This window comes from Telmatherina bonti, assembly GCF_933228915.1.
Source record: "Telmatherina bonti genome assembly, chromosome: 6".
NCBI lineage: Eukaryota > Metazoa > Chordata > Actinopteri > Atheriniformes > Telmatherinidae > Telmatherina > Telmatherina bonti.
Window position 1 is genome coordinate 38,237,491 of NC_136624.1, and position 27,957 is coordinate 38,265,447.

General features: G+C 39.4%; 2 protein-coding genes across 2 annotated transcripts; one reads left to right on the forward strand and one right to left on the reverse strand.

Annotated features, from left to right (window-relative positions):
• Window positions 1–1,262: 1,262 nt before the first annotated feature.
• On the reverse strand, window positions 1,263–11,410 carry idh3b (isocitrate dehydrogenase (NAD(+)) 3 non-catalytic subunit beta). Its single transcript, XM_079243026.1, has 11 exons — window positions 11,334–11,410; window positions 8,585–8,758; window positions 7,671–7,791; window positions 7,503–7,563; window positions 7,275–7,407; window positions 5,372–5,505; window positions 5,137–5,239; window positions 4,903–5,049; window positions 4,632–4,726; window positions 4,402–4,462; window positions 1,263–3,593 (listed from the first exon to the last, which is right to left on the reverse strand). The coding sequence occupies exons 1-11, from the start codon at window positions 11,373–11,375 to the stop codon at window positions 3,504–3,506; spliced, it is 1,161 nt and encodes a 386-aa protein (XP_079099152.1). The 5' UTR covers window positions 11,376–11,410; the 3' UTR covers window positions 1,263–3,503.
• A 3,298-nt stretch (window positions 11,411–14,708) lies between these two features.
• On the forward strand, window positions 14,709–27,422 carry wdr1 (WD repeat domain 1). The gene is made up of 15 exons (XM_079241616.1): window positions 14,709–14,813; window positions 16,453–16,574; window positions 17,289–17,379; window positions 17,473–17,620; window positions 17,824–18,004; window positions 19,297–19,374; window positions 20,310–20,390; window positions 20,629–20,862; window positions 22,976–23,086; window positions 24,271–24,422; window positions 24,707–24,794; window positions 24,949–25,059; window positions 25,144–25,317; window positions 25,404–25,548; window positions 26,455–27,422. The coding sequence occupies exons 1-15, from the start codon at window positions 14,798–14,800 to the stop codon at window positions 26,559–26,561; spliced, it is 1,839 nt and encodes a 612-aa protein (XP_079097742.1). The 5' UTR covers window positions 14,709–14,797; the 3' UTR covers window positions 26,562–27,422.
• Window positions 27,423–27,957: the final 535 nt, after the last annotated feature.

Here is a 27,957-nt window from a genome sequence, read left to right on the forward strand (position 1 = left end):
CAAGCCAGGCCCCGTGGCTTGTCCGCGGGAGGCAGCGACACCTGCCGGCCGCGCACGGTACCAGCGGGCCGGTCAGAAGCATCAGCCGCTGCTGAACGTTTTTAGTCTTTTCCAGACAAAACTTTTCCCAATTAACCCTGGATTAAAAACACTCATTTATGTACCCATCCAGTTTTCCAATCCATTAATAAATCTATTGATACCTTTGTTTGAGTCAGGGCCGGATTAAAAGTGCACAGGACCCTGGGCCCAGAGTGTTCCAGGGGCCCCGTTCCACACCATAACATTGTATAAATTGTGAATGATACGCTGTGAAGCGACATTTCTAACATCCCTCAGCCAGTGGTACCAGTAGCAACACACAAGACACTGCAGTGTAACTGTCTGGCTTTTATACACATTTAGTTTCATGTCCAAACTGCTGGTGTTTGCCCTACATGGGCCCCCGATGGGTGTGGGCCCCTGGGCCCATGCCCGTAATGCCCATTGGATAATCTGGCCCCTTTTGGGTTTGGGCCCCTTGCAGCCTAATTGGATCTTTTCTTTCTACATTGTTCCTCTTCCACTATTTGTTTGTAAACTGCTGAATCTGGATGAGGTTTATATATATATATATATATATATATATATATATATATATATATATATATATGGAAATGCGAACTACTTATAAAAAGTTGGGAACTGGGCAGTTTGTGTTTAAACTGCACTATAATTTTAGTAGTTTCTTATTTAAGGAGGTCATTAACCACAAAAAGACAACCAAACACAAAACAAGTGTCTGAATCAACTACTAAATGTTGTGTTTTGGGGACAGCTTGGATTTTATACAGTCATCATAAAACCAAGTGACACCTAATGCATGACAAGGTTTGATATTTTTATGTCGTTTGACACCCACCACCTTAAGTTGTTCAATAAATTGTTTGAGATGAAGGAAATGCTTTTGCATGATTCAACCTCAATGTCTTACAATAATAATACATAAGTGTAGAGTGGATATATATATATATATATATATATAGATAGATAGATAGATAGATAGTTAATATTATTCCAAATGTCCAAAAGCATATTTAAACATGACCATTTTTAATAATCTAAAAAAAAATATCAGATTTGTACCAATAAATTTACATGAAAAATGAAGTGTTGCTGGTGAAAACCAATCACAACCCTTGGAGAGTTTTCATCTGATCCACATCTGAATCACACATTTATTTTCCATACATGTAAAGCACATGTTCTCTACGTGTAATGTTATGCGATATTCATGTGAAAAAGGGAAAATATGACAGAAATATCTGACTGAAACCCAAATGTTATAAATGTGGTTTTACATTGTTGTGGCTGAACATTCATATGAGGTGCTGATGTATATTAATAATCTGCAGTATCAAAAGATATTTGCATTTTTCTGTAATATTTCCATAAAGTTTGATATTTAATATCGTTTCAATAGGAACAGGTATGTGGAAAATACTTTAAAATATAACAGTAACCATTTGTATTTTAAAATGAACATTTAAACGTGTATAGGCTTTTAAAAAGAAAGTCCTGTGGATCAGCTACATATTCTACTGTCACATACAGACCACATATCTTTCATGTGTCCAACACATGGGCTGGTCCATTAAACCCCACCAGTTTCATTTCCCCCAAGAGGGGGGGGGTTAGTAAGGATCTGCGTTCATCATGCTGCGAGGTGAATCATGCTAACTGAACCACCATAAACTTTTATTAAAACTGAGTACTGCATTAGTCTTCCACTAACAGTCATGCGAGGATTTCACACAGCAGCTGTTAAATCTCATTTATTATTCACATCGCATCATAAATGATGAGGCAATATGCTTATAATTTCAAGTCAATAATTAATATAAAGCAAACATACATAAATCATGTTTGACTGCTGGTTTATCTCCTGATATAAAACCTTTAAGTACTTTTTTTTTTTTAAACAGTATTTAGGCAGCGAAATTTCTGCATGAAAACCGTGTTGTGATTAAAATAGCAGTTAAAAGCATGTGGAAACACATCTGTTCATGTCCTCTGCAGTTTACAGCGCATGATGAGGAAGTTTGCAGGCTCCTGCTGGAACACAGCGAGCGTGTGCAGTCTGACACCAGGCAAATAGACAAAACAAGACGTGTGTGCATCTCAGCAGCGACAGATTTGCTATTATAAAGCTTAGACAGCCAGGTTAGCAATGACAGCCCGGGTGAATTCATCGCTTGTTGCGTAGCCCCCCAGATCTCCAGTGCGCACCTGCCGCAAACATAAGGACAGCATGTTACTATGTACACAGCTGCAGCAACACATGTCCACATACAGCATGCATACAGGCCTTGAGAAATTCTACTCCTAGAGCAAGCACGAACCACTTTATACGTCATTTTACAGAAACATTGTTTATTTTGTCTTCAGCAACAGAGAGAGAATTCAACTAGATGCAAACCTGATGCAGAATTTCAGTGTGTTGCTGAGGAACATGAACAAGCTGTTTAGTGTCTCATCTTTTTAAACAAGTTAAGTTTGTCTCATCTGTTTAGGATTGTAAAAAGCCAAACACTGACTATCATAGAAGGAGCCTGAGGCTGCGCAGACTGGTGAGGGTGTCCCCCCCCCCAAAAAAACCCTTAATGTCCTCAACATAACGGTTAGAGATATTCATTTTTAATTCAGACAAAGTTACAACTTAACAGGACCTTTCAAAAAGAATGCAAAGTAAGAATAAATACCAGCATGAAAGATGATGCACATCCTCATCACTGCAATGTGATGCTTTAATAATCAATAACCTCTTGAATCAACCTGTAGCTTCATGAACATTGCAGATATCATGACACAGTGTCTCTCCAGCCAGTGAGAAATGTTTAAAGTATTATAAAATGAATCATGGTACAACACCAGGAAGTTGTTTTACAGCCAATCCACGAATCATAGATACATTTTAGTAACCCAAAGGACCCATTTCCAGCTCGAACTGGATCTACGATCCTTCAGAGGAAGAGATTTACTAAAAGCCACTTTAAGGAAGATATGGAGGGAAAAGTTAGATCATTACTGGTTTGTATTTTGTTCTGCTTACATTCAGTATTCATGAGGCAGACGAACATTAGTTACAAACTGATAAGACTTTACAGTTTCTAGTAATATGTGACAGTAAAGAGGTGGATTAAAGAAATATTCTGCTGAAATTAGAACTTTAAAAAGCCAAAGAACTGAAAAAGCAAAAAATGAAATGGTGTGGACATTCCTGTGGAAGAGACCGATCTGTGTGACACAAATGGTCAGAAAACCAAACAACACAAATCGCTGCTGCTTCCACTGGCTTTCCCAGCCGTGAACATCAGACTTCCACTGATGTCAAAGCTGTGAGACACAGCTGCCATCTAGCAAGGAAGAGGGGGGTGGGGGTGTGGGGGAGTCTTAACATGCACTCAGTTCATGTTAAGATCAATGTCCACATTAACGGAAATGTCAGGGAGGAGTGGGACATCTCAGTGAATCGGTCGGTGACGCAGGTTTTCCACAACAGCATGCACAAAGTCGCCCGTGGTAGAGTATCCGCCAAGGTCTCGCGTCCGTACCTGGGATGTGCACAAACACACATATGTACAAACAATAATTAACACAAACACACATACAAAGGGTAGCAGGGTTCAAGGAGAGGAGGGAATGAAAGCAGATGAAGAGGTGGAAGCTCAGATGAAGCAAGCAAATGAGAAACTTTGATTCAGCAAGGTGGGTGGGTGATCAACCCAGTGGGAACAAAAGCTGACTGACTTTACATATATTTATACTAAGTATGTTAATGTGGACAGATAAAGTTAATCCAAACCAGCAATAATATTTGTATAACTTTTAGAGAGACTAAATAAAGCATGACTTTGCAGCAAGCAGGACAGATCTGCTCCCATGCCGCCTTTCCAAGGCTCTCTGACACCTGCAAGCTGTAAAACGCTGAGATTAGGAGGTCAGACCTGCTAACACTACAGCTAACATGCTGGATCTATTTAACTGATGAAATGGGAACTCTGAAGCTGGCTGCTCAGAGTTGCTCCCTGCAAACAGACCTGCGTGTGTTTTTATTCCATTTTTTTCATTTTCTAAAGTTCCTGCAACATTATGATCCATTGTGTGAAACACTGGAATTACTCACCTGCAGAACCAATGAGGAACATTTTAATTAAAAACAAAGTTCTGTTAGTTTTACATCTTCACTCTCTGTAGAACAACTACTTTTATTTTTCTTCTCAAGGATGAAAATAAAGGACAGTTCTGTTAGTGTTTCTGGCATGTTTAGGTTATGATGGGAGCTTCCAGATGCAACACCTCCATGCATCAGTAGGCATAGAACAGCCAGAGCTAGCGTTAGCTCCACAGAGACATATTTACCTTCCCCTGCTTGATGACCCTTTTGACAGCATCTGACACCATTTGGGAGTGATATTCCAGGCTGCAACACAACACACCGATAAGTGTTACAACTGTTTGCTATATAAACAAACATTCTGACACTTGAAGTTGTTTCCAAGCCCTCAAGGATGATGATGATGATGATGAACCAGGATAGTGGAGACATGGAGGAACACCTGCTACATACAAGGCTGAAGAAACTGACTTACTTGAGGTGCCTTAGCATGTTAGAAGCACTGAGCAGCATGGCTGTGGGGTTGGCAATGTTTCTTCCTACAGCTTGTGCAAAGGGGTGGCGTGCACCCTGAAGGGATAAAAAAAAAAAAAAACAGAGCATATCACTATTTTCTGCAATCAAATTAAATTTAAACCTTTTTACTTTAATCTAAACAAGAATAAATCATTCTGAAACCGAGAGCAACAGACTGGTTGAGCTTTAGCAGAGAAACAAAAGCATTTAATAAGTTAAAGGAAACTCACAGTCTCAAAAACAGCATATTCAGCACTGTAGCTTTCCCCCGGAACAACTCCTGCTCCCCCAACCAGCCCTGCTGCCAGGTTATCAATAATGTTTCCATACAAGTTGGGCATCACCAACACGTCAAACTGGTATGGGTTTTGAACCAGCTGCAGCAAAGGATACAAAGAAACAGAAGAAATAAGTTCAGTTTATTTCACCGATCTGGTGAAACACTCAAACTAAGCTGAAAATACCTGCATGCAACAGTTATCGATGATGATGTTCTCATATTTGATTTTGGGGTAAAGTTCTGCCACCTCTGCACAGCTCTGCAGAAACAGGCCATCACCTAGTTTCCTGAAACGAAGCAGGACATTTGTAGCTAAAACTGTAGAACAAACCAAGACCCAAACAAACACAGACTCAGGAGGATCTAAATTTCAGAACTTCCTCCAAACGAAAAGGAAAGTTCCTCAGAAAAGCACTCACATGATGTTGGCTTTGTGGACAGCTGTGACCTTGTTCCTGCCCTTCTTGGTGGCATAGTCAAAGGCGAACTTGGCGATGCGCCGGGACTTCTCTCTAGTGATGATCTTCAAACATTCGATCACACCCGACACACTCTGAACAGAGAGAGGAGGGAACATACGGATGTTTAACGAGGTGAAACTATAACGCTGCATCCTGTGGGAACTTTCTGCTTCGTCTTCTTTCATCATGGAGCTTTTCAAGTCACACATGTATGACGACAAAGTGCTTTAAGTCATAAAACGTCAGGCAAACATGCATTTTGCACGGAGCAACAAAGCTGGATTTAAACTCACGCGGGGTCTACATCAGGTTGGTTACGCCGTAACCGCCGTTGGCTCGGCGTGCATCCTGGCTGCATGAACGCAGCTTCGCTAAAGTACCCTCTTGTGATTGGTCAGTGTGTGATAGTGTTTCGGGATGTTTGGGTCTCATAGCTGAACACGCACGCACGCACGCACGCGCCCCCGCACGCGCGCCCACCCACCCACACCCACACACACTACAGCTGCAGTAAAGAAATAAAATCATGTCAATCAATAGGAAAATTTAAACAAATGATAAAAGATGAGATACACAAACACAAACAAATGCACCATATAAATAAACTCGTCATGCTCATCAAAAACACATTTACTCTCCAGTTAACACATCAGAACGGCTTCAGTGTCTTGCCCAAGGACACTTCAGAAGGGATCACACCACCAAGCCTCTGACTGGCAGGTGATGGATCTTCCTCCTGAGCTACAGCTGGTCTCCTGTCATCTCCTGTTGCTATAGCAACGTGTGAGCGCATGACAGTGCTGCTACTTCATCTACAAGTTCAGGCTGGCTGGTGAAGGAGAACTAGCTGGTGAAGATCTGGGCTTTTATTTCAAATTAAGTACTTCCAAGTAATTTAATTATAATAATCCAAGCTGAATTATGTCAAATTGGGACTTATTCATGTTTTAGCAGAGGAAAAGAAATGTAAACAACAATTAAGCAAAGAAACAAAACAAAAAAACCCTCATAAGTGGAAAAAAAGAACCCCTTAACCTCATGGACATCTGACTTTAGCTAGCAGGGTGTAGGAATGATCAAGACATTTTTATTTGAAGGGAAACTGCTGGAGTGCCATGTCACTGTCATGGAAGAGAGAAACAAGATGCACACAGTAAAACAGCTTAAGAGATGATGTCTAAGTGGAGGAGGAGAATAAATGTTAATTACATCAATCTAAAATAATAAATTATTAAGTTGCAGAAATCTTCTTTTGCTTCCTATTCTAAAATTAAAGTTTTTTTTTTTTTTAAATTTTCTATCCCGCTTTGTCCAAATTGTGGAAGCCGAAGCAAATCCCAGCAATCATCAAATGAGAGGCAGGGTCACCGGTCCATCACACACTGACACAGAGAGACAAACAACCATTCAGGCTCACTTTTATCACTACGGAGAGTAAAATTTAACATGCGGGTCTTTAGATGGTGGGAGGAAGCCAGAGTACCCGGGGAGAACATGCAAACTCCATGCAGAAAGGAAGGAAACAGGAAAGAAAGAATGGTAATCTCTTCTAATGAAATAAAGACGGGAATTTTCCTTAATGTCCAGAGTGCACCCTGCTTCTCGACTCATAGCAGCTGGGATGCGCTACAGTCCCCGGTGTCCTTTCACAGTAATAAGCAGGTATGGACAGTGGATGGAAACCACTACCCAACGACATCACCTCCTTCTGACGCCGTCATTGCTGACATTCAGATTCGCTGTCAGCCGAATCGTTCAAACATTTTGCAGAAAAAACAAAACAAAAAAAATTTTAAAAAAAATATAAACGTGCCCCTTTTCAGACTGGTACATTCATCACACCAGTGCAGCTGTCGTTTACCTCGTGCTCCAGGGCGCTGTACTCTCCTTCAGTCTGCTCGCGGATCAGAACCAGGTCCAGATTGTTGTGCCGTGTGCTGTAGCCAGGCAAGCTGTTCACATGAACCACATTAGCAAACAGGTCCAGTTTACGCCTGGAGGAGGAACACAGATGTAGGTTAAGTTCCTAACAAGAACACATCCACAAACACTTATTTTTCTCTTTTTAACAGAAAAAAAAAAAACTTACCTTAGTTTCATCTCATATGAGGCCAGCTCCCCTTTAAACTCCATGGGTGCATGAATTTTTCCTACATTCCACAAAAACATTCATTTTATTCTTACATGTCACTTTATTTAAGGCAAAAGACTTCATTACAAACGTTGACCTGACTAGAATGAGAATAAGTGAATCTACCCTTCAGAGCCACTCTGTTGTTTCTCATCGATGTCAACACTTGATCCAGTTTCTCCTCACTGGCCATGTTCTGCACTTCACTCAGATGAAACTCCTCAAATTCAACAGGGATATCACCCGCCTTAAACGGGGAAAAGAAGGGTATTAAATAAAAAAAATTTTTTTAAAAAGTAAAAAAGAAGAAAAAACATTCCAGTTTTGGTTGTTATTCTGTTATTTATTTTACCATAAAGGAGTTGACTGAAAGAATCAACAGCAGCAAAGAGAAGGAAAACTGTATCATTGTATTACTATTATTATTTTAAAATTGAGTACAATTACTTTCATTTGAGTACTTGCTGATACACAGCATATATATGAGTACTGATGAATCGCATTGGTATGGACTAGTAGATGCTACGACTGAGTGGTTAATTATTTATGCAAGATATGAATGTGTCATCTTCTACATCTAAGGCTTAAAAACTGTCAAACACATCATAAACAAGGAGGATAACGTGGGTTTGGTGGATTATGTTCACAGCTGTGACAAAGCACACACACACCTAAAATCAGCACCTTTCACTGTGATCATGCCAAAAGCAGATATCTGAAATATCACCCGTAATGAGGTTGTTTCTGGACAGTAGATGATAACGATTATTAATATCTTTGATAAAACAAGTTCATTTTGATAGTCTTAGTTGTTCACACTGGTATCAGGTTATGTAGTATCAGAGCACAGTACGCGTACATGCACAAAGTATCGGACTGATACCCAGTACTGGTTGTTGGTGCATCGCTTAAAAGGACATTTCCTTCTGCTATGATCAGCGCTGGTGTTGTTACACACACTATGGATTGCACACTTTTGTAAGCATACATGAGACAAAAAAGGAAACAACTTATGTCCCCTCTGTCCTTGCATAGCGTACCTTAAACACTTCCTTGACAGCAGTCATCAGCTCAGGTCCCACTCCGTCTCCAGGAACCATTGTGACCTTGAAGGTACCATCAGCACGAGCGGGTGGGGTTTCTGAACTACAGAGACATGCCGACACACTCAGTTGTCTTGAGGCCAGCTGCTGCCACCTGGGGCCTCCAAGACCCTGAAAGATATTGACAAACACAAAATTACAAACCAGACTATGGAATAACAAATGCAAACACAAACTGTCCTGTTCTTTGCTATTTTCCATCAAATATAGTCACAATCCTTAATCTAATAAGAAAAAAATGAAACAAAAGTTAAACTGATACATTAAATAAACAGAACAAACCTTTGGCTTTATTTTGTTTTTAATTTACAAGTTTATCCATATCCTCATCAATATTTACAAAAACAAAAATGTTGATGGGATCTTCAAGTTGCACCTAAGTTGCATGTATGAAACATCTGGTCAGAATAAGTTAGACATATGTGAAAAACCACATTAATTTATTCACAAATGTTTTTCTTCTTTTTTTTTTCTTTTTTTTTTTTAATATAAACATCTCTGAAAATAAATATATTTTTTTGTCTTATTGAAGAAAAACTAAATTATTAATTTTGTCTCGTCTTCGTGCCGCTTATCCGGGTATTAATTTTGTCAGGTGTTAAATGAATTGCAAGTACAATTTAAAATATTATTTAACTTTAGAGACTTGGAGCCACAAACTGTTCAAAACAAGAACAGATAATAATTAGTGAAAGAATTAATGATGCTGAGCAGCAGGGAATAACTTAATGGTGTTTGAATGACAACTGTACACCCTTTAGATTTAAAGTTTATGATGACCGTTGAGTCAGTAGTTTATCTGAACAACATGTGTGTTTTTGTTGTTTATACTGTATGTGAGATCATTTAGAGCTGACTGAGCAAATGCCTGTCTTGGCCAAAGAAAGCTGATAACACATGCATAAATCCTGAGAGTTTTAAAGTCCCAATGAAGCAAAGATGTTAAAACATATTAAAGAAAATAAATATATGAATAAAAAAATGATTTAAGGCTGGTTTATTACTCCATTAGGATGAATGTAAATAAAAATAAGTATAAGTAAAATCATATAAAAACTACAGCTTTATTTCATTCATGTTTGGAAACAATACTGACAGGAGTTAAGCGAGGTGTTCTTTCCTTTACAAGTCTGTTAGCTGGTGTTTACTCACATAACAGCAACAGGGAGGTTTTACCATGGCAGTGTTAGCATCCTGGGAAGCTAAGTCCCCTATGCTAACCTAAAGACAAACTATGTACAAGGCCGGATTATTCAATGGGCATTATGGGAACAGGCCAAGGGGCCTACGCCCACTTGGGGCCCATGTGGAGCCCACGTAGGGCTGCTTGATTATGACAAAAATTATCACGATTATTTTGACTGAAATTGACATCTCGATTATTTAACACAATTATGCAGTATTTTTAAACAACGCTGCGCGTCGTGGTGTTCTAGACTCCGTGCCGTGCATTATAACCGTCTAATGCACGGTTCCGAGTTGTTTAATCCACTTTTACCGCTTACATAGGAACTATTTTACGTTGGCCTGGATGTACGTTTTATGCCAAACAACCGCTGTCAGGCTGCAGCGCGTTTCTCTCATTCACCTGTTAAAAGACGGCTGATCTGAACCAGCTGATTAATGCGTTGCTATGGTAACGCCCCGTAACAGAGGGATATTACAGTGTGTAACTCGCCAAACTATGTATAGGAAAATAATGCAGCCAGTTGTCACTGACAATGGTATAAACTATGTTTAGGTGAACTTCTACAACCTACTGCAGTTATTCTACATTGACCTGCAGCCGGAGCCGACTGAGACTGGCCGCCTGGGAGTGCTTTAGGACGGGAGAGGCTCCCGCTGCTCCTTCCTTACAGTAACTGCAGAACAATATGTGCCTTCAAGTCAGTCACCAAAACACCAGAAATGTCTCCAATAACTCCAGTAAAAGTTGCTAGATTTGTCGCTAGTCGCTTTTAACAAAAAAAGTCGCCAGATTTAGCGAGAAAGTCGCCAAGTTGGCAACAGTGTCTGAATGAAAGCAAAGCGGCTGTGGGAGGAGTTTACAGCACAGCGCTGCAACGCCAGAGACGCTCGATTAGCAACTGAGGAAAAATAATCGCACTGTTTTTGTTGTTTTTTTTTGATGGTTGAAAACCCAGATTGTAATTGAGATTAAAATACGATTAATCGCCCAGCCCTAGGCCCACGTAGGGAAAACACCCGCATTTCAAACAAAAAACTAAATGTATATAAAAGCCAGATAGTTACACCAAAGTGTCCAGTGTGTTGCTTCTGGTACCAATGGCTGAGAGATGTTAGAAATGTAGTTTCACAGCGTATCATTCACAATTTTCACAATGTTGCGGTGGGGAAGGGGGCCCTGGGACACTCTGGGCCCAGGGCATTCTGAACTTTTAATCCGGCCCTGACTATGTACCTGGTAATATTGACTTGCATGCCATTTATCGATTAGCCGAAAAGACGACAGTAACCTCTGGTTTCTCCTACATAACTCTCTACAGAAACAGACAAGTCGACAACATTTTTTCTTAAATCAACCATGAGGCTCGTGGTAGAAATCACTCCAGACTACAACCCCTCAAGTCAGAGTCTGACAGATTTAAGTCAGATCCATGAGTTTAACTGCTAAAAAACTGATTAATTTAATTAGTTGGCCTTTAAACATCATCTGTGTACTCACCTTGACCAATGTTACTAAGCTTCCTCTCAAGACGGCCGCCATCGTCCCAGAGATTCAGCAGCTTCTTCTGTGGTGCTTCAGTGGAGCGGTGTGTGCCAACCACGGGACAACAGCGACCCCAGCTGGACAGCAAGCAAATGACACGCAAGGTGGGGAAACGCCTTGCATGTCATAAACCACTGTATCCCAAATAGAGGTACGTGTACCCCTGGGGGTACTTCAAGGCATTCCAGGGGGTTCGTTAAAGTTTTTTAATTTTTTCGTTTTAATGTTTTCTTTAAAACATCCTGAAATAAAATAATATAAATGTAATATCATATAAATATGAATATCTTCCAATAACTGTAATTGTACATCAGGGGTAAGCAGCTCTGGTCCTCGAGTGCCACAGTCCTGCACATGTTAGGAGTTTCTCTGCTGCAACCCACCTGGCACACATCAGACCAGATCAGCAGACCTGTGCAGAGCCTGACATCAAACCCTGCACAAGTCTGCTAATTAGCCATTGATTTGAATCAGGTGTGATGCAGCAGGGAAACTCCTACATCTGCAGGACTGAGGGACTTGAGGACCAGAGTTGCCAACACCTGGTATACATTCATAAACTGAATTTAAGTTTAGATTTACTCCCAAAATCTCACATTCTGACGTGAACTGAACCTCACTGTCGCCTTGACAACAAAAAATAATGGAGTCCTGGTTGAAGCGTATAGTAGAGATGTGCAAAACACAATTAAAGTTTAAAAAGCCAAACACAAATGATAAAATGCTGTATTTTGTGTTTTTTTCTGAACCAGAAGTACTTTGCACTGGTTAAGGGGGACTTGGCTGAAAAAATATTTTACAAGGGGTACTGTGTTGCAAAAAGGTTGAGAACTGCTGTCATAAACTATAATGACAAACATTTGCCTTATCTGTCAGGAAAGCGGATGGACATTTCCCGCTTTTTGGTTTGATGAATAGCTTGCTTGGAGAAATGAAAGCTGACACCAGATGGAATAAGAATTAAATAAAATAAATCAATATCAAAATTAAGAAAATTGCAATGCCAAAGGGAAACTGAAAAAAAAGCAACAAAAACACAAGGCCTCAGATTACACAACAGTCTTCTCACAGTAGTCTAAGACTGTTTCTATTTTCTTAAGAGGAAAAAAATGCAGAATGTGCTGCTGACAGTTTATTTAACTTGTAAATCAACTGTATAGAAAATAAACTGAAAGCTAATATCTTTTGGGTTTTCCCCTTCCTTCAGTGCATCATAGCATTGTTGTGAATATGATGTCTGCAAAGGTACAAAGGCCAAATTCCATTCCAAAAGGACTTATTCTCATATAGAGAACCCTGTTTGTTCACTCCAGTTATTTATTCATTTATCTGGGGTGTGTCTGGCACTCTTATAATTCCATACTGAGCCAGGAAGCTTATAGTTCAAGTCATTCTATACTTACTTTGTCAACACTATTCTCTCAAAAAACCACTGTCCAGGGATTAGTTTGGCACACATCAAACAAAATGAAATTGTTGCCACGCCATTCTATCTCTTTTGGAAATATAGATAGTAAGGAAGTGAAACAAAGTGTTAATGGAACATCAAGTGAAATTGTTGGGGCTTTTTTTTTTTTCATGTGACCTATGATGGAGCAGGATATATCCTCTTAAACATACTGGAGTACCCAGGTATTTGTTGTGTCAGAGTTGTTGAATTGTGCTCAGAGGGTCTGAAATATCCCTGTGCTGAGGCTGCACATTTTTACCCCCCTCGCTACACCAGGGATTTTCTAGATTGCCTATGGCCATACTGTCTTTATGTTCTATGTTGTTTTAACAGTGTATTTAAAGCTGGACAGGTTCACACTCTGAAATGAGACTGGGCCCAAATAAGTCCCAGATAGGTTAGGGGATTCCCTGTACTATTCCTGGCAGGTTACACTTCTTACTGATACACAAGATGACATCGGATGTTAAAAACGTCATTGCGACAGTGTAAATGAGCAAGTGAGGTCAGTTTATGCATTAAGCTAAAATTTACATTGTGGGACAATTAATTTGGTTAATTATAATGCTTTCATTTTTATGAGTCCAAAGAACCTCATTGAATAAAATGAGCGATGAACCCTGAGTTTAGTCTCTCAGGTAAATCTCCCATTTCCAACTCAATTTAAACTGTTTTACAGGTATTTACATCAGCCTTCTTTTATCATTATGATTTTTTTCTTCATAACCATAAGAAGTTACAACGGTTTCAAGTCCAGTGTGAGAGATTTTGAGATGTCCTCCTTTAGTTGTAATTGCTTTTAATTATTTGCTCTGTTTAAGTGGCGACATGTAAACTGCCTGTAACTCTTGCTGCCTCTTGGCCAGGACTCCCTTGAGAAAGAGGTTCTTAACCTCAATGGCACTTTTCTGGTGTACGGAAGAGTATTAGGGACACTGAATAAATTTTTTTTTTAAAAAGTCAGGATTCTGACTTTTTTCTCAGAATTCTGACTTTAATCTCAGAAGTTTAACTACAAGTTAAGACTACACGTTTAACGCCTGGGTTGCTGTGTTCTCATTTCATTCTTTTGCAAAATGAAAGCAACATTTATTAGTTTTGACAAAAAAAAAAAAAAAAAATTGCGATTTGCAGGTGTTTCCATTGAGCTTTGTATAGTGTGTAAGCCTCAGTTCAGAATTGTTAGAATTGCTGCTCATGCATGGTAGCCACACAGCGTTATTTTGCGCTGTGTCGCTTTTATCTCCGAATTCTGAGATTAAAGTCAAAATTCACAGAATTCATTTTTTTATTCAGTGGCCCTAATACTCTTCCATTCTGGTGAAGTAAAAATGTTAAATAAAAAAGTTTGCCTACACATTTAACATCTTTGTACTGTTGTTGTTTTCCAAAATGTCAGTCGGAAAAGTGACTAAATTAGTAGACCAAAACTAGGAGTCCAGAAGCACAAATTGACCTTTAATCCCTCGCTTTATCATTTGATTGCTGGAAGTTTTGGGCAGCAGAAGTTTACTTTGGATTTCTTTTGTGTGTGTGTGTGTGTGTGTGTGTGTGTGTGTGTGTGTGTGTGTGTGTGTGTGTGTGTGTGTGTGTGTGTGTTTAGTCTCTCATTCCTATCAGACTGCATTGTTGTAAGTTACCTCAACCCCAAGTTAACGTATATGACAACCAATATGCAATATGTATGTACACTGTTGTTCAATCAAAAAAAAAAAAAAAAAAAAAGTTTACTCTGGAGCCTGAAAGACCATATTTAGGTGAAATTTATCCCTTTATGCACCGCGCGCGGCTACTGGCTGACAGCTGCAGCGTGGAATCTTAGTTTACCATATATGGACATAGCCAGACAGCGCGAGCGCCGCACCCGCTTCCGTGTTTGTGTGATCAGGTAGGGTTGCGTTTCTGCCACAGGCGTCTCTGTCTGCTCTGCTTCATTCACTGGGAAGAGTAACGAAAAGCTGCGAGGAAAATGCCGTACGAACTGAGTAAGTCTGCTTGTTTCTGAATCAGCAGCGGAGTTAAAAATGCAACAAAATTCTCGTTTTGAGTGAAACTAGTCTGCTAGCCAGCTAGCCAGCTAGCCTCGCCCATTCCTCTGGTTTTCCTCATCACGCAGATAAAAGATCAAAATTACTATACGATGGCTCTTTCTACCTGACTAAACGCATAAATGTGTTTGAGAAATGCACTTTTGTTGAAAGATGAAGTGGCGTTGAAAGTGATCTTTAGAGACTGAACCTAAAAGTTAGCATTAGCTAGTGAGTGAGCTAACGTCACTCCAGAGGAAATAGTTGTGCTTTGTTGTGACACGTCCAGACAGAAGCTCTTTCTCCCTTCAAAGTTGTCATTGAGGATCTGTCTTCTGTTTATTATTTTGCTTCTGTAACAAGTGATTTCATAAACTTGTCGACCAATTCTAAACCGATCTAAAATATATACAGTTGTGCTCATATGTATTCATCCCCTTTCATTAAAGAAAAGGCTGAATTTACAACAGTCACTCAAATAACTGGAGACTTTAAAAGTGAACAATCACTAAAAATTTGCAAAAATGTAATTTAGTAATATAAGACATTGTTTTTTCATTTAATTGAGTTGAAGAAAGAAAAGACAAACAAACAAATTGGTCCTGGACAAATGAGAGACTTTTCTGTTGAACAGTGGGACAAAATACCTGTCAACAGGTGCAGAAGTCTGACTGAGAGGAACAGAAAACACCTGACTGTAGCGGAAACATTAAAGGATTGTTCAACAAAATATTAGTTTATGAGTGATGTAATATGTAATACATTCTTATTTGTCTGCTTTTTAAAAAAAAATATTTCTATTCAACCAGAATTTGAAAATAATTTTCATCAAATTTTTATTTATTACTTTAGTCAAATTCAGTTTAACAGGTAGCTGCTTTGTTTCCTTCTTTAATGAAAGGTTATGAATAAATATGAGCACAACTGTACATTTTAAGAATTATTCATACTTTGACATGTTTAGTTTTTTCTTTTTTTTCTTTCTTTTTTTAACTAGAAAACTAGGAAAACAAAACTGACAATGTTAGTAATCCATTTAGAAATGGAGAAGCAGCATGTAGCTGTTACGCTGCAAACAAGTGGAATAAACTGCCTGTGGAGATTAAACTCTCACCAAATGTAGAAACTTTTAAATCCAGGTTAAAAACATTTCTTTTCTCATGCCTATGCATGACATATGCACAGTAACTTTTAATCAATTCTGCTTTTAATTATTTTAATATATTTATGATTTTATTATGATTTTATTTGTATTTTCTTTTGTGCTTTCTTCTGTAATGCTATTAATGTTTCATGTGAAGGACTTTGAATTGTCCTGTACATGAAAGGTGCGAAACAAATAAACTTGCCTTGCCTTACTGGCAGTAGTACTGTTGGTATTAAATGTAAAAGAAGGAAGATCAGTAATGATCCTGATGTACCATCTCATCACTATGTTGATGTGTTTGACTTTTTAAACTTTAAGATGAAATATCTCAGGATTCATACACACACTTCACATGTTCCTGTCTGCAAGTTGTCTGGTTGAATTGTTTCTTTGCTTTTTTTTCTGGCTTATGTTCCACCACATCTCTAATGTTGACTTGTTTATTTTTAGAACATGTGTTCGCCAGTCTCCCACAGATGGAGAGAGGAGTTGCAAAGGTGATCGGCGGTGATCCCAAAGGAAACAACTTCCTCTACACTAATGGGAAGTGTGTCATCATCAGGAACATTGAAGTAATTCTCTCTTCATTTTCATTTAGCTGTGCTTACAAATGTTGCAGATTTATTTGCTTATTTGTTTGTGCAATCCTGGCTTCTCTCTTTAGCCTTTATTCTTAATTTACTGAGTTTTTTTTTTTATCTCCAAATACACCAAGTTTTTAAATGAATGAAGTTGTCATCAGAACTGTGGAGGTGTTGTGGAAGCTAAAGCACTTAATCACTGCAGCACGCTGACAACACTGGATAAAGTCTAGTGTACAAATGACATTAATATTCACTGAACTTAAAGTTCATTGATTAGAGCATCCGATGTCAGCTAAAATATGATTTTTACGTTCTCAAAATTGAAAACTCTGTAATTTCACATTTTCTGAGAGTTTGAACTTTTATTTACTTTGTAATTACTAAGAACACAGTTGGGAGTACAGGCGAGGAGATCAGTGAGGTACTTGCGTACCTCATACCTTTTCTACACTGTATCTGGATAATATTTTTTTTGTTTTTGGTCCAATAAAGTAAAGTTTATCTTCTTTATTGTGGCTATTGTATATTGCACAAACAAACATAAGAAATGAGATGTAATGTTCCTATTTTAAATAAATTGGTTAGAATAAATTCGAACAATAGAGACATTTTAATAAACCATGTTTTGACTTTTTAATGAGTGCTATGCCTTCTTGCAGAAGCATTTTTGCTTATATGTATTTTTTTTCTTCTCTTTGAAAGAATCCGGCTATTGCAGACATTTACACTGAGCATGCCCATCCGGTTACCGTGGCCAAGTATGCCCCCAGCGGATTCTACATTGCATCTGGAGGTACAAGACACATTTGAAAATATCAACGTGTCTTTGATTGGTTTAGAAATGTCATCATTTTAACCACACACATATGCTTTTTACATCCTTTAGATGCAGCAGGAAGGATCCGTATCTGGGACACCACCCAGAAGGAACACATGCTCAAGTATGAGTACACCCCTATTTCAGGAAAAATCAAGGACATTGCATGGACAGAGGACAGCAAGAGGATGGCTGTTGTTGGGGATGGACGAGAAAAGTAAGAGTCAAAGTTCTCTTTTGCAACTTGGTCTATTTACAGGGAAACTTCACTAACTTTATAAAGTCACACTGATTAACATTTTACACAAGTTGAATATCACCTTATAATTTTGTTAATGTGGATTATTTGTAACATCCTCATTACTGACGTTGTCAGACATGTAAACAGAAGCTTTAATGAGCTTATGTCTCTGCCTGTAGGTTTGGTGCTGTGTTCTTGTGGGACTCTGGCTCATCAGTTGGAGAGGTGTCTGGCCACGCAAAGCTGATTAACAGTGTGGACATCAGACAGAAACGCCCTTACCGCCTTGCCACTGCTAGTGATGACACCTGTGGTTCCTTTTTTGAAGGACCACCTTTCAAGTTCAAATTCACATTACGGGTGAGTCGCAGGCTTTTCCCTGTTTGCGTCTCGGCCATTTGAGCTGCTTCATTAAAGGAGCATTTGTGTTTAAACAAAGCATTTGGGCGTGGTTGCTATGGTTACACCGGGGTAAAATCTACATGCCTGCTAAATGCTAGATGTCATTTTTGACTTGTTGGTAACGACTTGTTGGCCTTTCACAAATGTAGGTGTTAGATAAGCATTTAGAGTTAGCAAAGTAATTTTTTAATACCGCTTGTCGTTTCATATCTGCCATGCCCTGGCGCTTTCTGACAGGGTTGCCTTGTTTCCATATTATGTAACCTACCCACCACCCCTCCATAAATTCTTGGAAAGTGTGTGTGTCAGGCCTTCCCTCTTCAAATGTAAAACATTTTTAGCACAATATGTTTGTCAAAGATTTATCACATTTTAAATCAAACTTTTTCAGATTTACTTCAAGAAAATTGTTTGTTAATTTATTTTTAAAGTGGAAAAGGAAAGATAAGAGTGTAGAGTTTAGTTTTGAGTAAGCATCCTCCCCTCTGTATATTTTCTTATCAGTATTTTGGGACAGCAGCAGGAAACTTTTTAAATGCCCAAAGCTAGTTCTGCTTTAGATCTCAGCTGAATGTTTAACAATGTTTAGCTCCTTTCTGTGTCTCTCTCTCTGTCTCTCTATCTCTCTGTCTCTCTCTCTCTCTGTCTCTCTCTCTCTGTCAAGGCGTGTTGTTGAACCAAAGCTTCTGCCAGCCATAACAGCATTAAAATGAGGAAGAACGGAGTTTCTGTCTTGTCACAATGATGACTAAAGCTGTTTTCAGATCTGCTACATGGCTTTTACATTTTGTAGATTTTCAGCCGAGGCTGCATGTAAAAAATGCAAATTAGCCTCTGTATTCTTTTCCTTGGCTAGAACTCTGGAAGGAATGCATGTGTGTGGATACAAAAGCAAATAATCTGCAGAATTTAGTGTGAATATGCTAAGAGTGCTTCCTTCCTTCTCTGGTTATGCTGGCCTGCTTGTTGCTGTTGCTTCACATTAACACTACATTCTTATATTATCAAAATCATCACCGGTGTTCAAAGATATCTGTTGTAGTTTGCATGCTGTAAACAAATCATTTCCATTTCCTGCATTTTGAATCAAGCCTTCTACCCCACAAGCTCTGCTAGGAAGAGCACATGTGAATTTAAGAATGACTGTAGCGAAATAAATGAGCGGTAAATTAGTGCTTAGAATAATTCATTTATTCCTGAATGTCTCACCACTTCTCCTTTCCTCTTGTTTCCCCCGGTGACCGTTCCAGGACCACAGCCAATTCGTCAACTGTGTTCGATTCTCACCAGACGGAAGCCGGTTCGTCACAGCTGGCGCTGATAGCCAGGTAAGCATCGGATTACTAGGTGTGGGCATGCCATTGTAGTAAATGGAGGTCAACTGATGCAGTTGTTCAGACCAGTAAAAAGCAGATGGCTGTTTAATCTGCTGATTACGTGCACACATGCATCATGAAGAATAGTTAGCTAAGGAGCAGTGCTTTAGGGGAGTGTACCTAGCTTCTGTGATACTTGAGTGGAGCTTTTGTCCTTAAAATTAAAGGCTAAAACCTGAACTGTTTAGATGCTGAGTGCACTGGGAAAACTTGATTCTATGTCAGATTGTAAATGGTATTTACTAAGGGTGGGAAAATTGAATTGAAAAAATCAGGGTTTTTGTTAAAAAAATTGATTTTATTCAAATAAATCAAATTAATCCATTTTAAAATGTGTTATTTTTTTTATTGATCTTTTAACTTGTCTCCTTGGGCATTTTAGCAGCAGAATAATGGTCTGGCTACTGTGTTGTTTTTTCTAATTTAAATCAAGAAAAATGATGAGCGAAAAAAAAGTTTTATACATTTTAATATTGTCTTTAATCTACAACAATCAGCAATATCAAAGAATTGTGAGAATCGCAATTTAAATTGAGTCGACACCTGAAAATCTGAATCGAATCGGGACAAAAGCATATCATCACAGCCCGAGTATTTATAGTGTTTTAAGTATATTTTGCAAATCCCTTGTATATCATTCATATTTGCATTAAAGTGTGGTCCAGTTAATGACAGCCATCATTGTCATCGTATCCTTTGACATGACTTTGATTTCACATACACTACCAGTCAAAAGTTTGGACACACTTTCCCACTGGATTTAATGGGAATGGGCCCACGTTTCTTATCAAATGGAAACATTATCCACTGACACCTTAACATGAAGATGCAGACTTGAAGACTGCTCCTTTCTCTGATTGTGTTCTTGTCTACTTGCCAATCTTCAGATTTTCATCTATGATGGAACAACTGGTGAGCGTGTTGGATCACTGGGTGGAGAGAAGGCTCACAATGGAGGCATTTATGCTGTGAGTGTTTTTTATGAGAAAAATGGATAATAAGAGGATGAATGTCATTATGCTGTTATTTTCCTGTGATACTGAACTAGTTTTTAGTCTAGCTGTCGTCTGACTTGCAGTAACTTGGTTAGATTTTGCCAGAGCACTCTAAAATCATTGAAAATGTTTCCTGAATCCATTTTTAAAAATATTTTGCATCTGCTGTTTAGGAGCTTTAACTTCAACCTCTCTGCTTCATATCCTGCAGGTCAGCTGGAGCCCTGACAGTTCCCAGCTGATCTCTGCCTCAGGGGACAAGACTGTGAAGCTCTGGGATGTTGGTGCAGGTACGGCTGTCACCACCTTCAACATGGGCTCTGATGTGACAGACCAGCAGCTGGGTTGCCTGTGGCAGAAAGACCACCTCCTCAGCATCTCCTTGTCAGGTTACATCAACTACCTAGACAAGAACAACCCTAACCGGCCCATACGTACCGTCAAGGTCAGTCTGCCGATTCTAGATACGATCAGTTCTGTGAAAGGACTCCAGTTTAAAGTAATTTTATGCAGTTTTATGGTTCAGACATCAAGACGTTGCACATGCAGAGCAGACCTCCAGTTATTCTCAGATGGATGTCATGTGCCTCTTCTTCCAGTAAAACAGTTTCCAGTTGCAGAGACTAAAAAGATTTAAAACGGCCTCGTAGGATTTTTACTGAAAGAATTGGATGATTGCTTTCAGTAGTACAACTTTTCTAAGTTTAATATGCAAATTATAAAGGAAGAAAACAATGTTTTACTTGCCACCAGTGGCTTGATACATTTAGTTTGACCTACTTTGAATAAATCTTTGAAACTGCTGTGATTCTGGGGAAATTTAAAGGAAGGAGATCCTGAAAAACAGTGTAAATCCCTTCCTTCAGATTTCCCCCTGAAGCCACGCCTCCAAACCACAGAAACGCGCAGTGGTTAAAAAAAAAAAAACAGCAGCTTTGAGGGCGGAGGGGCAAATGGCAGATGAGTTTGATGGACAAATTACCAGTGATTTGTTTAGAACAGCAGTTTTGAGAACTTCCGTCCTGCAGGTTTTTAGTGTTTCCCTGGAATGAAAAGGTTCTTCAACAACTTGATCATCTTCTGCACCTGCCTGTTAATGAGCCGTTGGTTTGGTTCAGGCGTGTTGCAGCGGGGAAACACCAAGACTTGCAGGATGGTAGCTGTCAAAGACCAGAGTTGGAGACCCCTGCGTTAGAACGACTGGTTAAAATGAATGGATGGCATTCAGTCCTGTCTGTTCCACATGTTATTGAAATTTCATTTTTGTGTTAAAGCATTTAATTAATTTGCTGCAATCAGAATGTGAAGGAGATTTTAAGCAATATAGTAAAAAAATGCTCCTGGAAAACATCTCCTACCCTTCCTAAGTACAACCCCTACTTTCTGCTTAACTCCACCCACTGTCAAAGTTAGAAAAATGCCAGAAACTGCAGGTGTTGGGCTGTGAGGTTTGGGGAGATTGGGGGGGGGGGGGAGTAGGTGTGTAAATACACATGCAGGAGTAAATAAATGGCAGGCAGCAGCTCAGGAAGCTAGCAGGCGCTGGTTTGCTCTAACAGCACCGGCAGGCTGTAGCCACTTGTGTCAGGTTGATGCAACTGTCTGAATGTGCCGCCGCTCTGATCTGAGCTGGTGTTTGTCGCCAGATGAGGATTAGCAGATAAAGAATAAAGTAATAATTTTATAACCCTCGAAAAGCACAAATCGGTTTTATTGCAGCCATATTTTCGCCCTGTAAAGTCTATCACAGGTAACAAGTCCATATCCGTACATCTGCGTTGGTGGGCGTCGGGTACTGCAAGAGGAGGCGGTCAGTTTTGCATCTAAAGCAGCGTTTCTCAGTTCTGGTCCTCAAGCCCTGAGTCAGATTATTGAACTTCCTCAAGTTCTTTGCAGCCTGTTAATGAGTCTTTATTTCATTCAGATGTGTTAAAGTAGGGTTGCATGCAGGGCGGGGGGGCCTGAGGACTGGAATTGATAAACGCTGATCTAAAGGGAGGGTGTTGTTTTGTTTTTTTTGTTTGTTTTTTTTTGTTTTGTTTTAAACCAAGTCATGAAAAACACCTGGTTTTACCCTGTAGGGGGCGCTTTGAGGCATTTTATACCAAATTTAAACAAACAAAAAAACAAATTGTCACAAAATTATAGTTTTCATCACAATTAATTAAAATGTTGTTTACAGCTCAAAAAACACATTTTTGGGATCACAACTGCTTTAACAACAATGAGGAGTAACTAAAAACATTGGATTGGTCAGTAACAGTGGAGATTAGGTTGGTTCAAGTTGCTGTAATACTCTTTGTTTTTTTTTTCGTTTTTTTTTCTTCTTCTTTTTAAACTGCAAACCCCTTAAATGGCAACTTATAGCAAGCTGACCCAGTAACCAGACTTAACATGTTAAGTTGTTGTTCCGCTGCAGAATTTAAAACCGACACATGCCTTTTAGTGGAATTAATGCTGTAAGTCTGTAAGATGTCCTTCATGGATGAAGGTTAATTCCAGTCTTCTTGTATATCCTAATGTTTATTTTTAATAACATGCACTTGTTGATCCTACAGGGTCACACCAAATCCATCCAGTGTCTGACTTTTCACAAAAATGATGGACGATCATACATCTACTCGGGGAGTCATGATGGACATATCAATATCCTTTCACACTGTTATTATGTAACGAAAGTCACCGTCATATATATGTGTTTAACATGTTGCATGTAAACATCCAGTTATCTGTATTTTCAGTCACTTGGTTCAGACAATGGAAGACAAATGGATCAGTATCACATATTGTCTCTCACAGAGTAGCGTGATGAGTTTGCTTCACATCACGAACCATCAGTCTGTTTGATGGCAGAGCAAAAGTCACTTGACTTTAGTTTGCTGATTGCTCTAACAAACGATAAAAGCTCAGATGTCGGGAGACTCACCAGGAGCTTAAGACGTGGCAATCCGCTGCTGTGAAGCAGTTTGGGAGACGCTACATGATGCTAAACGGTCTCTGAAACTCCATTTTTAAAAAAAAAAAAAAGATCATATCACACAGTCCATTTCAAGGTTCAGCATGCTAATCCAGTGTGTTTCCACCACTGTGCCGTGAGAGATTATCAGGTGTGCCCTGAGATTTTTACCCAAATTACCCAATTTCCCCTTATTGGTCTAAAAAGCAGCTCTGTGTTCCTCCAAACAGGTCCCAGTGAAAGATAATAAAATTCCTTCTTCTTTATCTGATTTCTATTCAAGAGGCTTTGACTAGATGGACTTTACAATAATAATATGGACTTTAAAAAAAAGACAAAAAACAACAAAAAAAACATTTTAGGTTTGTGGTGTGCCTTGTGATTTTTCAGTGAAAATAAAAAGTGTGCCTTGACTCAAAAAAGGTTGAAAAACTGTGCTAATCCATAAGTATCCATGTCCAGAGTATCCATTTACCTTCCTGTCTCTGTGCACACCAAGCAGCCTCTGTTTTCGAGCCACAGGATTCATGAGTGACACGCTGTGACCTGAGAGTGGTGTTCGAGCCATGCATGTTGCCAATTTTAAGTCCTCATCTGGTGCTAACTGTCTTGTGTGTTTTTTATACTGTTGTCTTTCATTCAAGCCGAGTCCAACAACTCTACAGTCTTTGATGCACAGTCGTCATCCTGAATCAGGAGTCTTATTTTCTTATTGTCTGTGGTGGTTTTTCCACTTTTCTGCCACATTATCTTGTTGAGACCCTGTCGATCCTGCTCCCAGTCAGGTAGTAATGTCTGCAATGGGAAACAAGCAGGGAAAGATGCCATAATGGCAAAGCGCCATTTCAGTGCTTACACTACTGTTGCTTTCCCTCCTTAACGTCGACCTCACATTACTGGGATGCAGAAACTGGAGAGAACGACTGCTTCTCGGGGAAGGGCCACAGCAACCAAGTGAGCAAGATGGTGACTGACGAAGCTAACGAACTGGTGACATGCAGCATGGACGATACACTGCGCTTCACAAACATCAAGAAGAAGGAATACAGGTGACGATAATTTCCTGGCATGGATGTTGTGTGGGTTTTACCTCCGCGGGATATTTATAATCTGCATTAATATGCATCGTACATAGTTCTGTCATTCACAAGTCAAACCGGTTCACAACAGCATATTGAAAAGCCCAATAGTTTTTTCAATTGAGACAATGTGCATCCTGTTTTGCTTTGATTGAACGTATATGAAATATTAGATTTTTAGCCTGATTTTAATTGTTACTGTTAGTTTTTATTTGTTTTTCCTACTTGTTCATTAATAACGCATTGATTTTCAGTGCCTCTGATGTGGTGAAGATGGATTTCCAGCCTAAAAGTGTGTCGGTAGCAGTAGGAGGACTGTCACTGGCTGTGTGCATTGGACAGGTAATAGCTCTGTCGTTCTCTCCAGTTTCTGCATCCCAGTAATGTGAGGTCGACTCTGTCTTCTCAGTGGTTAAACTGGTTCCTACTCATTTGCTTTACCACATTATTAGACTGATAATTGGTACTGATTTTTCTTCTGTGCTACTTTTCTCAGCTTGTCTTGTTGAAGGACAAGAAGAAAGTCTTCACGTTGGACAACCTTGGCTACGAAGCAGAGGTTGGAGCTATCCATCCTGGTGGCACCACTGCTGCTGTGGGGGGAGCAGTAAGTGAAGTTTTTCCTCCAGACAAGTACTAGAACACACAGGAACATGCCTTTTTTAAGATCTTGATGTTTTTATCCTCTCAGGATGGGAAGGTCCACCTGTACTCCATTCAGAGCAACACTCTGAAGGATGAGGGTAAAACGGTGGACGCCAAAGGGCCCATCACAGACATGGCGTACTCTAACGACGGAGCCTATCTGGCTGTCATCGACGAGAAGAAAGTCACCACAGCCTTCAGCGTGGCAGATGGCTACTCGGTAAAACGTTTTGCTTGTTTTCCCAGTGAATTATTCTCCACAGCCCCCGCCTTTTAGCAGCTGATGGGATTTTTGTTCTCCTTCAGGTGAAAAATGAGTTTTACGGACACCATGCCAAACCAGTGACTTTGGCGTGGTCACCTGATAACGAGCACTTTGCGACTGGCGGGATGGACATGATGGTGTACGTTTGGACGGTAGGAGATGCCGACCAGAGGATCAAGCTTCCAGGTTGGCCACACAAGTGCACACAAATGTTTTATACATGTGATGTATGTCGGTATAACAGGATGTGTGTACTCAGACATGCATGGTTCATTCGGTGGTTTAAGTTACTTGGCGAACAGTTTGACCTCAGAGTGAAGACTTAGTTGACATGCATGTAAACCAGAGGTGCCCAGCTCTGATCCTGCAGGTTTTCCATGTGTCCCTGCTCCAACACACCTGACTCAAACTAATCAGTCGTTGTGCAGAACTCAACTGGCTGCTGGATCCATGTAATGGAATCCAGGCGTGTTGGAGCAGGGACACATGGAGAACCTGCAGGACAGCAGCAGTTGAGGACCAACGTTGGGCACCCCTGATGTAAACTAAGGTTAATTTTTGAATGAAGAAAATGATCAAAAATAATCTCTGTGGTCAGTTTATTTTTCCATGTTTTACTTGGTAGAAATTATCCACGAAACGTTTGTCTTAGCAGCATCGTTCTTCCAGATTTGCCCCAAGTCTTTTAATAGTGAGCAGAAACATTTCTGTATCCGTCTTCATCCCTGGAAAAATGCATTAGTGATGACTTGATAAGCCACCCCCCATGTGTATTCAGATTAATGTTTTGGATTAAAGTCTGTCAGGCGTCTTAACTTTTTAAGGTTTGTGTCATTATTAGTCTAAATTCTGTGCATGAAAGGAGTTAAAATCAGGAAGTAGGAGAACAAACAAAGGCAAAAACATTCAAATTAGTGTTACTATTAACAGAGATGCATTTTCAAAATCATCATTTAGGAGCTGATCATAAATTGCATCGAAGCAACGGAGTTCACCAAGTGTTGAGTCAACAGTTCTGTAGAGTTGCTGCTGTCCCCGGCGTTAAAACTCATCGTTGTGCCCTAACCTGATATTTCCTTGCTTTGTCTGCAGATTCTCATCGTTTGCACCACGTCAGCGGGTTGGCCTGGATAGACGAGCACACTCTTGTCACCACCTCCCACGATGCCAGCATCAAGCAGTGGACAATTACGTACTGAGCTGCAGGCATACATTCACATCTCCAGGGACAAGGACTACTGTAGAATCCAAGCTTTTCTTTTTCTAAACTGTACTTTTAAACATCCAAACGTGCTCTGTGCTGTCTGTAAACATCTGAATTGTAAATGATTATGTTTGGGAATGGCTTTTTAACGCGGTTAACCTGAGCGTAAATGGAAATGTAACCATGCTACCATGAGTGCTTTCACACCTCTTCATGGACCCAGCAACATACTGTATTTTCTTAGCTCATCATTCCATAAGTGACTCAGATTAAAGTGAAATCCTTGTTGTGGTTGGGGTCACTGCATCCTAGCTTAAAGAAGGAACCAAAACCTCCTGTTTCTTTTCATTTTTATTTTTTAATTGAGCAGAATTATGTTGGAGAGAAAAAACCTTTTTGGTTACATTCCTGAAACGAGCAGTAAGTGGTCCCAGCTGCATGTCAGCGTTTATTTTCAACTTATTCTTTCTGCCTTGTTTTTTTGTGCAAAGCTTCAAACTTCTTATTCATTACTCTACCTGGTGGACTGGGGAGCAATAATAGGAACAGAAAGAACAAAGAATACAATCAAAATGCTGTTTGTTCGGTTAGAAGTCCTGTGTTTTGTTATTTGCTGTGTTTGCTTGTCTTTTCTTTTTTTTTTTTTTTTTTTTTTTTTTTTTTTTTTTTTTGCATTTGCTTCTGAATCGGAGGTGGTTCATGAATGATAATAAAATAAACTTTTTCATGCATTCACCCTGTCATGCACTAATCTTCCTAATCGCTGCAGGTTGTTGACGTTCTTTATCTGGATGACATCACTATGCAGGAGTGTACTTAACTGTTAATGTTTACTGCCTGTTGGCTGTTATGTAACGTTACCTCTGGTCCGAACGTTGAATGCTGTCACATCAGTCTCATGTTTATTTTTCTTTTTGCCCCACAATGAACTAATAAAGGAGAAATAATTGTAAAAGTATCTCAATAGATATTCTACTACTAAAAAATATTACAAGGAAGTGAGGATATTCTACCCAGTTCAGACTTTTGAAGTGCTTGGATTTTTTTTTTTAAGGTACATTGACATGATTAATCATTACTGACATTGTAAGCACTGATCTCAATGTTTGTTCCTGGGAAAGCTTGGAAGGTGCCACAAATTGTAAATGCTAAGATGAGCGCATCCAAAGGTCTGGTTCGTAATACCATTTAAAGTTCGCCTCAAAACAAAATGTACAATCTGTGTGATTAAATTATGTTGATAAAGGGATCTATCAGATTGCATGTTGGCACAATTTATACAGTTGTGCTCATATTTTTTCATACCTTTACATTGAAGAAGGGAAAAAAAACAGCTGCCTATAAAATAAGCTGAAATCGACGAAAGTAATAAGAATTTTCTGAAAATCATT